The 12,241-nt window shown below is 41.1% G+C and overlaps 1 protein-coding gene across 4 annotated transcripts in view; it reads left to right on the forward strand.

The window, feature by feature from the left end:
• The window catches only part of LOC113115212 (hepatocyte nuclear factor 1-beta-A-like), a 28,748-nt gene extending 18,092 nt beyond the window's left edge, over positions 1-10,656 (forward strand). For 3 of the 4 annotated variants that reach the window (XM_026282630.1, XM_026282628.1, XM_026282631.1), the window contains 8 exons: positions 313-512; positions 916-1,192; positions 1,283-1,518; positions 4,846-5,006; positions 5,690-5,816; positions 5,897-6,076; positions 6,165-6,283; positions 9,472-10,656. In XM_026282630.1, the coding sequence (XP_026138415.1) occupies positions 313-512; positions 916-1,192; positions 1,283-1,518; positions 4,846-5,006; positions 5,690-5,816; positions 5,897-6,076; positions 6,165-6,283; positions 9,472-9,492 (1,321 nt within the window). In that variant the 3' untranslated portion in view covers positions 9,493-10,656. The remainder of the gene's footprint in view (positions 1-312; positions 513-915; positions 1,193-1,282; positions 1,519-4,845; positions 5,007-5,689; positions 5,817-5,896; positions 6,077-6,164; positions 6,284-9,471) is intronic. The other variant, XM_026282629.1, reaches the window with a different exon arrangement.
• Positions 10,657-12,241: the final 1,585 nt, after the last annotated feature.

The raw sequence follows: 12,241 nt of genomic DNA on the forward strand, positions 1-12,241 counted from the left end.
GAACAATATCCAGCTGCCGTTAAGTCCTTCACTTGTCTCTAACTTGTCCTTTTGTAATTAAATCAGTGGTTGAATTGCGCGTATACGCAGTGAAGTCTTTAACCTTTGGAATTATTTACAACCTTGAATACACTGATGAACGATTGTTTATTATCGCTGGGAACAATTGACCGCACTTACAGAATTTAACATGTTAAACAGATTATAATTACGCAATCATAAATGTAAAATAAACGAAAGCAACAATTAAAAGCAGACTAATACGATCATATAAAGTGAGAGTGTTATGTTTTATGTTTCCGGTCATTTCAGGGAGGACCCGTGGCGCGCGGCCCGCATGATCAAAGGCTACATGCAGCAGCACAATATTCCTCAGCGCGAGGTGGTGGATGTGACAGGCCTCAATCAGTCGCACCTGTCGCAGCATCTGAATAAAGGCACGCCTATGAAAATGCAGAAACGCGCGGCGCTCTACACCTGGTACGTCCGAAAACAGCGGGAGATCTTGCGACGTAAGTTAATATTTGTGTTTCTTGCTGCATGTGACATTTTTCTATTTTACTGTTTGAATAATATTAAACTTCCCGGTTCAACTGAATAAAACTGAACAGTATCAAGCAACAGTTTCTGGTAGAAAAAACCCTTCCTTTTTTCAAAAATGATGCAATTTTAGATTTCTAGATATATGCCAACTACATATGTATATATTTTAATGTTTTATTTATCTTATTGCATCACCTTTGTCACCCTTTTTGTATTTATGTTGTCATAAGAAGCACAATGACATATAAAGAGTGCAGTCATATAAAATTTTAACCAAGGGTCAAAGGTTATCACACATGTGGTGTAACATCACACCCTGAATTTTTATATGAAAATTTTAAATATGAAAAATCCCACACTTTTGTGTTTCAGAATTCAACCAAGCCTCGCAAGGCTCTGTCAGCAACATGTCCGACAGAGCCAACCAGGATCAGGTGCTACTTTTTTTTTCTGAGTTCAGTCAGTCTGGGCAGGGCATGGGGATGGGGCAGTCAGGGGACGATGCTGGCATTGAACCTGCATGCAAGAAAATGAGACGCAACCGCTTCAAATGGGGGCCTGCATCCCAACAGATCCTTTACCAGGCTTACGATCGACAGAAGAACCCCAGCAAAGAGGAGAGGGAGGCACTGGTGGAGGAGTGCAACCGGTACGGATGGACTTGCGATGAATGACAATAAAAACAACTTCCTCACTTTCATCCCAGTTGTGCTAATATGTTTCTCTTGACTATATTTAGAGCTGAATGCCTCCAGAGGGGAGTATCACCTTCTAAATCTCACGGGCTTGGCTCCAACCTGGTCACGGAGGTGCGAGTCTACAACTGGTTTGCCAACAGGAGAAAGGAAGAGGCCTTTAGACAAAAACTGGCTATGGATGCATATAGTGGGCCAACACACAATCTGAACTCCCTTCTTGCACACAGTTCTCCACATCACCCGCAAACCAGCAACTCCCCACCAAGTAAGATGCAAGGTACTGACACATTCATTGTAATCTCACATATATTATTTGATATTCCTATTAGCCTGTGAATGTGGCTAGAGGTTTGAAAATACAATCACTGACCATTTGACAGTATAGTGTGGCAATGATCATTATGACAGTCTTGATCATCATCATTGCAGCAGTTGAAGAAGAGAAGACATAGTTGACGAGATCAGAGGGAAAGTGGCAGTGATCAATGAGAGTGAGCTGAGCAAATGGCATTGTTATTCCTAGCTTTGAAACGCACACCAAGAACAATCTGCATTGTACCTGCAATCTCAGCTCTACTGAAGTCACCAAGTAAGAGTGAGACACAAAGAGCAGCCACCCTTGGACGGGACTCTGGGTCATCCTTGGGTCATGCGGCTCAGCTCACTCTCGAGGCCTAGTTTTACCTGTAGAGTCACTGCGGTTTACTGCAGGCCCCACTCCTCTGTTATCTAATGAATTGTATTCCCAGAAAGATTTATTGACTTAGTTTGATATGGCAAGACTTGAGCTCTAAAAGCAACACACTCTTTGACTCAACCAGCTTATTACCTATTGTTGCTCTTTTATGTTTGATTCCGAGTGCTTTCTACTATGGGTGTGTTGCTTGTTTCTGGGCCTGTGGCATGGCAGTGAGTGGCTTGTCTGTTTGCGTGTGGTGTTTCCTTCTGCACACCTGACCAGTCAGTGACCTTAGGTTGGGTGTTCATTTGGATAGGAAGGGGGAGGAACAAGATGGGGTCGGTCTTCTCTTCCTTGCTCCTAGTTGAGGGATTTAAAAGGTGTCCCTGCCAGCAGCATCAGCTGTTTTTTGGTGTCAGAAGCTGGCCTGACAAGAATGGCTCAGCAGGACCCCTCATCACGTTGCCAGGGCATGGCCTGTATTATGCATGCTTAATTGACGATTAAAATCCTTGTCTACTACTACATCTCTCAGGCCTTTGATAAGGGACTCCCCTCTTCCCTGATCTCTTTACCCTCTCCCTGCAGGGAATCCTATTGTCTGCGGCATATTAGAAGACTGTAGTGACTGTAACCGAGGTTCATTTATCTCTGCTGGGCCAGGGGGAGGGACACCTTGAAGCCCCTCTCACCTTTATAGAGGCAGTGGCTGGGCTCTGAGTAGAACAGCAGGAGCTGTCCGCTGGACTATTGGCTCTTTTTGGGCAAGACAGGACTGATGATCCTCTTCTGCTCAAGGTATGGAGGGGTACTGGGTGATTCCCGGACTCAGCCCCCCTCTCGGAAACTACACAACCCAGGTTTTGTTGAAGAGGTCATTACTAGGTCAGATCAGAGAGGGACTACTTTTTTATTGATTCTTGTTTGGCCTGTTGATAACGGACCTGCCATTTCACCGCTGCTGGAAGGTCAACCAATATGTGCTTTTTGAGGCCGGCTGGGATCGTCCCTGTGCTTGTGTTGTGGTGCTGTTGGGAAAGCAAACCACTTTCAGAATGCTCTTTGATCCTATCTAAGTAAAATATGTTGAAATGGTGGTCATCAGCACCAAAGCTTTAGCCATTAATCTTTGAAACTAAAGAAACTTTCATTTAAGACTGTCGCCCCATGAGCAAGGAAACTTTAAGGAAAATGGCCCTCCCCTTAATGTAAAAGCAAAGGGCAAGCAGAGGAAAGAAGAGTTCAGCTGTCCTTGCTTGGTCTATTGGGGGACACGGAAAGGCTGAAAGGCCACGTACGTCCTGCTAAGACCCAGGAGGCCTCTCATATGCGGCATTGCTATAATGAGCACTGCCTGGGGATGAAAAGCAAGGCTTTGATATTACATGCATCCCAGGGAGAGCTGAACCTTTTAAAACCTACTGAAGTCTACTGCTACCACTCCCTTTTAGGATTTCCCACCACCCTCTGCCCTTTAACCAAGGTTAACCAAGGAAGCAATTTTTACATTTACATCTCATTCTAGCTATACCAAAAGGCAATTACAAAGTGCATTGTTAAATGAAAGAAAACAGATTCATAAGAAGTGACAGACCAAAACATCGTTCAGTGGTGCATAGCCCAAAAGCAACAATAGTTGCAAGTTCTGTCAACAATAGTTGCAAGTGGAACTTGCGACCATAGTTGGCAAACAATGCTTTTAGGAAGCATTGTTTCAGTCAAGATTTAGCTATTTTGAGAAGATCGCATCAGCTGATAACCCAGTACATTGTCTAGATATTGCAATCAGCATTAGTTGCCTTTCTGAATAGCGTAATTAAGACTTAGTTTTTGATACTATTCCATGTAACTTTTATGTCGCATTCTCAGAGGTTGTATTTTGATTCCTGGTTCCCTGAGAAACAGAGCCCTCCTGCTGGTTGGCATGGCCCAGACAGCGCAGACCTAAAGGACTGAGCATGAGAGGAGATCCCTGCAGTCAGAGTGAATGCCTGACGGAGTCAGACAATAGCCTTCTCTCTCCCTGACACTTTTAGAGGGTGAGCGGTAGTAAAGTTAAGACTGTTTATGGTTGCTGGCCCATTGTGTGCTGAGCAGGTTGTAGGCCCAGTGGAGTGCTTTATTATCCTGCGCTGGTGTTTACAAGACACTGTCGAGAGCTGGCAATGCCGTAAGTGTGCAAAGGGGGACAAAGTTGTGTCTGCAGAGTTCTCCTGCACAATGAAAGACAACAGAGGGATCAATTGATTTGCTATAACACAATACTCCTATTCTCAGCTGTTTTGCTAGTCATTTGGCTTTTTGTTTGGTGCATCACTCAGGGAAAGAGGTTGTCACAAATAAAGGTGTATATCATTTGCCCATACCATCATCTTGCTTGACTGGTCACCCTGTTATTTGAATCTATGAGTGAAGATCTTTTGGACTGAAAAATGTGTCTAACATTAGCATTAAGTGAATAATGTTTACCGTATTAATATCTGTGGCGCTTTGGGTGGGTAATCATCCATTCCATAGGAGACCGGCTGGATTCCTTTGGCCCAGAAGATAAAACAGAGAATTAAAGCATAATTTCCTCATGAAGCTTTATTTCACATAGATCAGGGGTGTCAGTCGTACTCCTGGAGGGCCAACACACCTCTCAGGAGGTTTCTGGTAATCCAGAAGACCTTAATGTTTGGGTTCTTCTGTGCTAGAAGGTGGCCCTCCAGGAGAAGGTTTGGAGAAGGTCATCCTTGCTTAGTTTTTAGAGTTGCAGACAACCCATATGTACACATTTGAATTACCTTGACCATTCAGGGACCAGGTGCAGAGGCCCCAGTTTGTTTGCTCTGCCCTAACTTGTCTGCAACCAACAGATACAGACTGGAGACAGGTCGGGAGACTAAATCTGACCATTTTCTACCTTGCTTTCTCTCTCAACAGGTGTCCGGTACAGCCAGCAAGGTCCGGGTGAAGTCAGTTCCTCTACAACGATCAACCACCACAGCAGCAATGCCTTGTCAACCAGCCAGTCAGTGTTACAGCAGGTCTCTCCGGGGGCTCTGGACCCCAGCCACAGCCTCCTGTCACCTGATGCCAAGATGGTGAGCACTTCTGAGCCCTGAAAAGATAGCACCACATCTGCTATTGACACATATTACCTTCACCCAAAGTGGGCTTACAAAAGCTGCTTTGTGCCAAACCCAGAAGCAGACAGTAGGCCTTGGCCCACGGGGCACCGAAGGGCCAATCTTAGCAAACGTTAGCTGGTGGTAGTGAGAAAGGGGCACGGCCATGACTGTGCCAACAAACCTGACAAAGAAACATTCTTTTTGCATTGATTAAATGCCCCGCTGAGGAGGAGGAGGGTGGAGTTATGCTTGTTCACTGTCGGTTGCGTGACACCGGTACTCAGTTGAGTTGCTTATCTGAATACTAATGTTTGAGTTGGGCGAGATGCTCATGTAGCTTTTTGTTTCAGGACAATTTTCTATGCATTAATTCTTCTGGCAAGGCTGCAGCGTCACACTACAGGTCAAATTCATCATGGTTTAGGGTGCGTTTCTGTCAACGGGAGGTGGAAGTCATGGTAGGAGGAAGGGAGTATGACAGCAGGTTATCTGAGCAGTCAGACGGTTGTCTGAGCATGGCCTTCTCTCAGCTCGGCTTATTCAAATAAAGCTCCATGTCTCTGTCAGGGCTCAGATACCTTCTTAAGATAAGAGTGCAGTTGAAACCGTTGTGACTGAAGCATTCGAGTCATTCTGTTGGTGCATTTTCTTCACAGATCTCAGTTTCAGGTGGAGGTCTTCCTCCAGTCAGCACCCTGACCAACATCCATGCATCCCACCATGTGCACCAGCAGACCCCCAACCTCTTAATGCCCATTTCTGGAGTCATGGCCATTGCACAAAGTGAGTGTCCAACCACCTTGCTTTCCATTTCAGATTCTTCATACATTCTTCACATGACACGTCATTGTTCTCGCATCCAGGTTTGAACACGTCGCAGGCACAGACGGTGCCTGTCATCAACAGCATTGCAGGCAGTCTGGCAGCTTTGCAGCCGGTGCAGTTCTCGCAGCAGATGAATGTCTCACACCAGCAGCTCATGCAACAGTCACCTGGCCACATGAACCAGCAACCCTTCATGGCCTCTGTTTCACACTCACACAGTCAGTCCACTTCCTCTGGCCACACATCTAGTCAAGATCAATTCATTTTCAAGACTTTCAAATGACCGTCTTTTTGTTATCTTCACAGTGTACTCACACAAGCAGGAGCCGCCCCATTATTCTCACTCGTCTCGGTTTCCCCCTGCCATGGTGGTGACAGACGCCAACAGCCTCAGTACGCTGAGCTCAATGTCCTCCAGCAAACAGGTCAGTCATCCACAAAATTCACCAACATGCATTGATGTCTCTTGGATCCGCTCTAACAGAGCTGATTAGTTTATTCAGCGGGTTCTCAGGTCTGTCTGTGTGTCCTACAAATGGAAAGTGAGGCTTCTGCATGCTTTTTATTAGGAAATAAAGCCACGTGGGATGGAATTGTAAACTGTGAGCTTCGTTAATGCAGCAAAGATACAAATCACATGATCCACAAACCTTTTAAGCCATCTACTATTCATCTATTTCAGTTTCTGCTTGTCTGCTATATTTTTGACCATCACTGGGCCAAAGTAATAGTGGTGAATACAAAGACATACATGAAAAATGATAACATTAGATAATAGAACATTAGACATTTAAACAGATCTCAGGTTAGCACACCCTAGTAAAAAGCAATGTATTTAAAATAAATGTATTTCAAAGTTTAGTTTAAATCTGTTAATATATTTAATATATTGACAGATTGTTCAAGACTTACTGACATGAAAATTTTAATTAAATATTATTTGGAGTATTAACTGTGCACAATGGACATTTCTTAATAATAAGCCTAAAATGTATTTTAATGTCTCTATTGATGAGGATTGTATGATCTTTGAATAATATCAGTCTTTAAAAGCAAGATATTTAAAGTGTACTTTAAGCATACTTCAACTTTAGAACAAATACACTTAATACACTTTGTCTTTAGTTGGTGTTCAGCACTTCTTCCTCACAATTTAAGTGTGCCAAGTACAAAATTAGGTGGGTTACATTTTATTTTAAAGTGTCCTTGTTAAAGTGTAATTATACATTTAAGTTTGGAGTAATATTTATTAACTACATGTACTTACTATATGGTTAGGGTTAGGATTAGGGTTACTGCATGTAATTGTGCAGAGTACGCAGAGCAGAGTATGCAGAGCAGTAAGTACATGTAATGTGTAACAAAGAGGATGCCTTAAAATAAAGTGTAACCATTACTTGTTTTCAATTTAGGAGACTTTAAAGGGTTAGTTCACAGAAAAATGAAAATTATGTCATTAATACCTCACATGTCGATCCAAACCCATAATACCTCCGTTTATCTTTGGAACACAGTTTAAGATATTTTAGATTTAGTCCTTGAGCTTTCTGTCCCTCCATTGAAGCTGTGTGTACGGTATACTGTCCATGTCCAGAAAGTAATAAAAACATCATCAAAGTAGTCCATGTGACATCAGAGGGTCAGTTAGAATTTTTTAAAGCATCGAAAATACATGTTGACCCAAAAATAGCAAAAACTAAGACTTTATTCAGCATTGTCTTTCTCTTCAGTGTCTGTTGTGAGCGAGTTTAAAACAAAGCAGCTTGTGATATCCGGTCAATGGGGGGACTGAGAGCTCTCGGACTAAATCTAAAATATCTTAAACTGTGTTCCGAAGATAAACGGAGGTCTCACTGGTTTGGAACGACATGAGGGTGAGTAATTAATGACATAATTTTTTGGCATTTTTGGGTGAACTATCCATTTAAGTATACCACTTTAATAAACCAAAAGTACATTTGCAGGCTATTTTTATTAAGCACATAAATATGTAGATGTATTTGTAGAGTACCTTTCAAATACATTTTTATATATTTATTTTCCACTAGGGCAGACTCTACTACATATTGCTCATGTTTAAATTTAATCCACAATTGGTCTATGTGTATTAGTGAGAGTCAGTGGATTACACATTTTTATATTTATGAAATAAATCCAAATTATATTCTGATAATCACAGATGCTCTCAGTAAAGTTGAATGTTAATGTATGTTTGATGTAACTCAAAATATTGCTTTCAGACAATGGTCACCAGGCTAAACAACATTTCTATCAGAATTTCTGTGATCAGTGTCAGGTTTCCAGAGTGGGCTGTATATGACCGATGTAGAGTTTTTCAGTCGATGTGGTTTCAGTCTGTGCACAAACCCAACCTGCTTCGCTGTCTTTTGTTTGGCCAGGTTTGTTGCACATCTCAATCAGTGAAGTGAGTCGATGTGTGGATACTCCTCAGAATTCCTATTTCCTTTGAACAGCTTGACCAATCAGTCACCCGTGATCCAGTCTGAGCACGGCATGATTGATGAAACCGCCTTTCCCTTTCTTTCTCATTTCTCTTTCTTTCTTTCTTTCTTTCTTTCTTTCTTTCTTTCTTTCTTTCTTTCTTTGTCTTTTTTCAGTAAAATAAATGTTATATAATTTTATATTTAGATATATTACATTTATTATGTTTTTATTATTAATAATTGTAATTATTTTTATATTTTATATTTAGATGTATTCATGTATTTATATATGTTATTTTTTTATTTTTTTTTTACTTTTCTTTCTTTATATTTTCACACTTTCCTTTCTCTCAATGCAAAGTCACTTGTGAGTCCAGTTTAGCAGTGCGGTCAGGAAATGATCCTCACTGTTAATCAAAGCCATCTTGCTCCTTCGGCTCCCCTGTCGTAGACGGGAGTGTATGCCGTAATTACACCTCTTCCCTGTTCCCCTGCTCTCTGACCGCTCAGCCTGAAATGCTGTTTGCATTCACCCCTTTCACATGCCTAATTTCCCACGCTGCCACATCACTGGCAGCACCAGTCCTGACGGCTTGAACTTCCTAAAAGCATGTGCTCCACTTATCAACATCTTGTCTTTAATTCTGGATAAAGTGCAAAAACCCTAAATATTTCACCTGTGCCAGGTAAATGGAGACCTAGCATTTAGATATCTCAGGTATGTGGTTCCTCAAACCCCCAAAGTACTGAGAGAGCAATTTCAGACTCTTATCAGCCTGCTGTATTTGGACTGGGCGGTGCAGTGGGCGCTCATGGGGACATTACAAACCATGCTTAGTCTTTATAACCCTCCTGTTTGTCGAGCTTTCCATCACAAAAACTCACCTCCATTTGGAGACCTGCATCTAATGAGTGCAGTCAGAGCAGCTGGCCGGCAGCTTTATCAGGTGAGGCTGTTTGTCGGCCATCAGGTCACGACAGGGTCATCTGCCTCTCCCTCTCCAAAGAAAGAGCAGAAACACCCAAACAATACTAGAAAACGTTGGGTACAATGGGAAAGAGCGCACAGGGATGAGGTGTATATTTGGTCAGGTGTGGCTGATAAGGAAATTCCACACTCCTACAGAATGCTTATGTGACCGTTTCCTATTTCTATCTTTATTTTGCAGTGTCCGCTTCAGGCCTGGTGAGCACCTGACTTCCCTGACGCCAAGAACATCGTCCCCACCGCCGTCCCCACTCATCGCGCCCGTATCTGTGGAAACCCATAACAAGTGCGAGCAAGCCGCACTCTGGATGGTTAGGTACAAACTTTCGTGACAGTATTGAGGAACATGGGTGATCCTGAAGAACAAACCAATAGGAAACACAAGACAAAGCTACAGATTCAAGGAGAGGAAAGACCTGGAATAAGAACCATGTGTTCAGTGAAGCCATTCTAGTAGAACTGTGTGGATACAGTGACAATCAGCCAAAGTTAGAAGCATCTGTAGGAGTTTCTGTGACGTGTAACTGATGCAAAGACTTCTTCCGTGAGATCTGACAACGCTTAGACAATGCTCTGTACAGTTGAATGTAAATACAAGCAATTATTATAGCATTAGTATGAAGGATGTAAATATTCGATTGTCCATGTGGTGCGCTGTTTTATCGATCTAAACTGTGATTCCCGACGTGACAATCTATGGAACAGGGATGACGTATTTGAATATGCAATTTCAGACTTTTTTTGACTACTTTGTTGACGTCAAAACGTGAGATAAATGTTAAAGCAAAACCTGAACCTATTGATCTCCCTGCAAGCCTGGTTTTAAAATAGACGCCACTGTCAATGTTGACTATTAGCGTTAGTGTCGTCAGAGAGATAAGAGTCATCTTTCTGTGCCAGGACATCCACGGTATGCCAGAAGTAGTGGATTTAAGATACGGTCGATTCAGAGAGACAGATAACCTCATCCGCATAGCTGTTCGCCATCTTTGCGATATCGACAGGAACGACTATGAATCATGACGTGCCTTTCTAATCCAAATATTGACTTACAATCAAAATCTCATCGTCATCGTGGAGAGATACTGAAAAGAGCGCCCTGTTGAATTGGTCAGCGGAATGGTTATCAGTAGGAATTTCATAAAAGTTGGGAAATTGAGCCCATTCGCCAGTTTAAACCGTATTAGCTGCTCATGCCACTCTGAACTACCAGGAAGCATTGTGAAATAGCTTTTATTGTGGCTCTTGACTTTGTTTTTTTTTACATTTGCTGGCATGCATTTCATATCTGACATTGTCATTTTGGTAAACTGAAGAAACGAGTGCACATGTCCCCGTCTAAGAGTTTGAATGCTTGTCAAAAGGTCACTTCGATGTTTGTTTTTAATGTTGTCGACTATGTTCCCACTGCCAGTTGACCTGAGGTTACAGTGCTGGTTTATTCTCTGGATTTATACCAAATGTGATTCTGTCCACATTGTATTATTTTTGTATAAAATGAAATCAGTCTTTTAAAATCATTATTTATGCTTTACGAAAAAAAGAAAGTAAAGTTTTTTTTTTCTCAAGATTGAGAATTGCGGTCTGTCTCTGATTTCAGACGTAAAAGTAGATCATATTGTATGAATTTCCTCATACTAAATTTTATACTAGTGTTTGCCCAACTATTAAGCAGTTTTACTGTCTATTGCATCATTTTTCTTTTCAAGATGATTATTTCTCTGACATGGGTTTTACTAGCCGTTCCCTCCTGCAACAATAAATCTTGTTAAATCATGTAAACCTAAGGATGAAGAGCTTGTGGTAATCTCAAGCTTAAAGGTATAGTTCACCTAAACATGAAAATCATCTTCATTTCTCATTCCAAACCTGTAGGAGTTTCTTTCCTCTGCTGAACACAAAAGAAGATATAAAAAAAAATGTTGGCAACCAATCTTTTAAAAAGCAGACGGTACCCATTGACTTTCATTGTATTTTTAATATGCAAGTCAATAGTTACCGCCAACTGTAACATTCTTCAAAATATCTTTGTTTTCAACAAATGAAAAAAATTCACACAAGTTTGAAACAATGTGAGGATGAGTAAATGATGACAGAAATTTCATTTTTGGGTGAACTATCCCTTTAATAGTCCATTTTAGGAATTAATTTTAGGATTTTTTTATATCCTGGGGATTAGGATCATGTCAGGATTGAGTCTGGGAAAAATGCTGGATATTTCATTTATTTTGTGTTGTATTTTCTTCGGCAGCTCGAGTGAGGATAAAGAGCATGTCTGGAAGAAAACCTCCCTGTTGCATTTTCTTTTCCTCCTACAGGTCTGAAACAACAGTTTTTCAAATTCTCCACAGAGAATTAGCTATTACTAAACTTGGAGGATGAGCTGCATATTGTTAATGGGAATGAACTCAAGCCAATGCCACACAGTGAGAGTGGCCACATTGTTGGGGTGGAAGAGTATGCTGGGAAAACATGGCTCCCTCAAATGAATTTACCTCATTCTGCTCAAAAAAAAAAACACACAACATTTGCTTATTATACAAGAGCCTTTTTAATAAAACTCTATTTTTATTTAATTAACTCCATATTCAAAGTTACACATTTTGTCTGTGTATATAGAAATTACTCAGATTTTACTGTTGACTCTTTTGTCTTTCTAGAGGAAATTTAATATTCAGCTAGCATTTATTTCATACTTGTGAATACATACAGCTTGACTGGAAATTATGCTCATAAAAAAATCCATACAGTAATAATATTTTCTGATGTTTCCTTTCTTCAAACTTCACATCTCACTTAAACTGTTTCCTTTTTAATGAAGTCTACTAACCATTCAAAGTTTGTCAAGACAAATGTGGGACAGTCGTATATTTGTTTTAAAGTCAATATAAATCCGTTTTATACAATACATATTAAAATAGTTTGGGTTGATTTTAAGGGTTAAAAAATTA

This window comes from Carassius auratus, chromosome 15 (assembly GCF_003368295.1).
Source record: "Carassius auratus strain Wakin chromosome 15, ASM336829v1, whole genome shotgun sequence".
Lineage (NCBI taxonomy): Eukaryota > Metazoa > Chordata > Actinopteri > Cypriniformes > Cyprinidae > Carassius > Carassius auratus.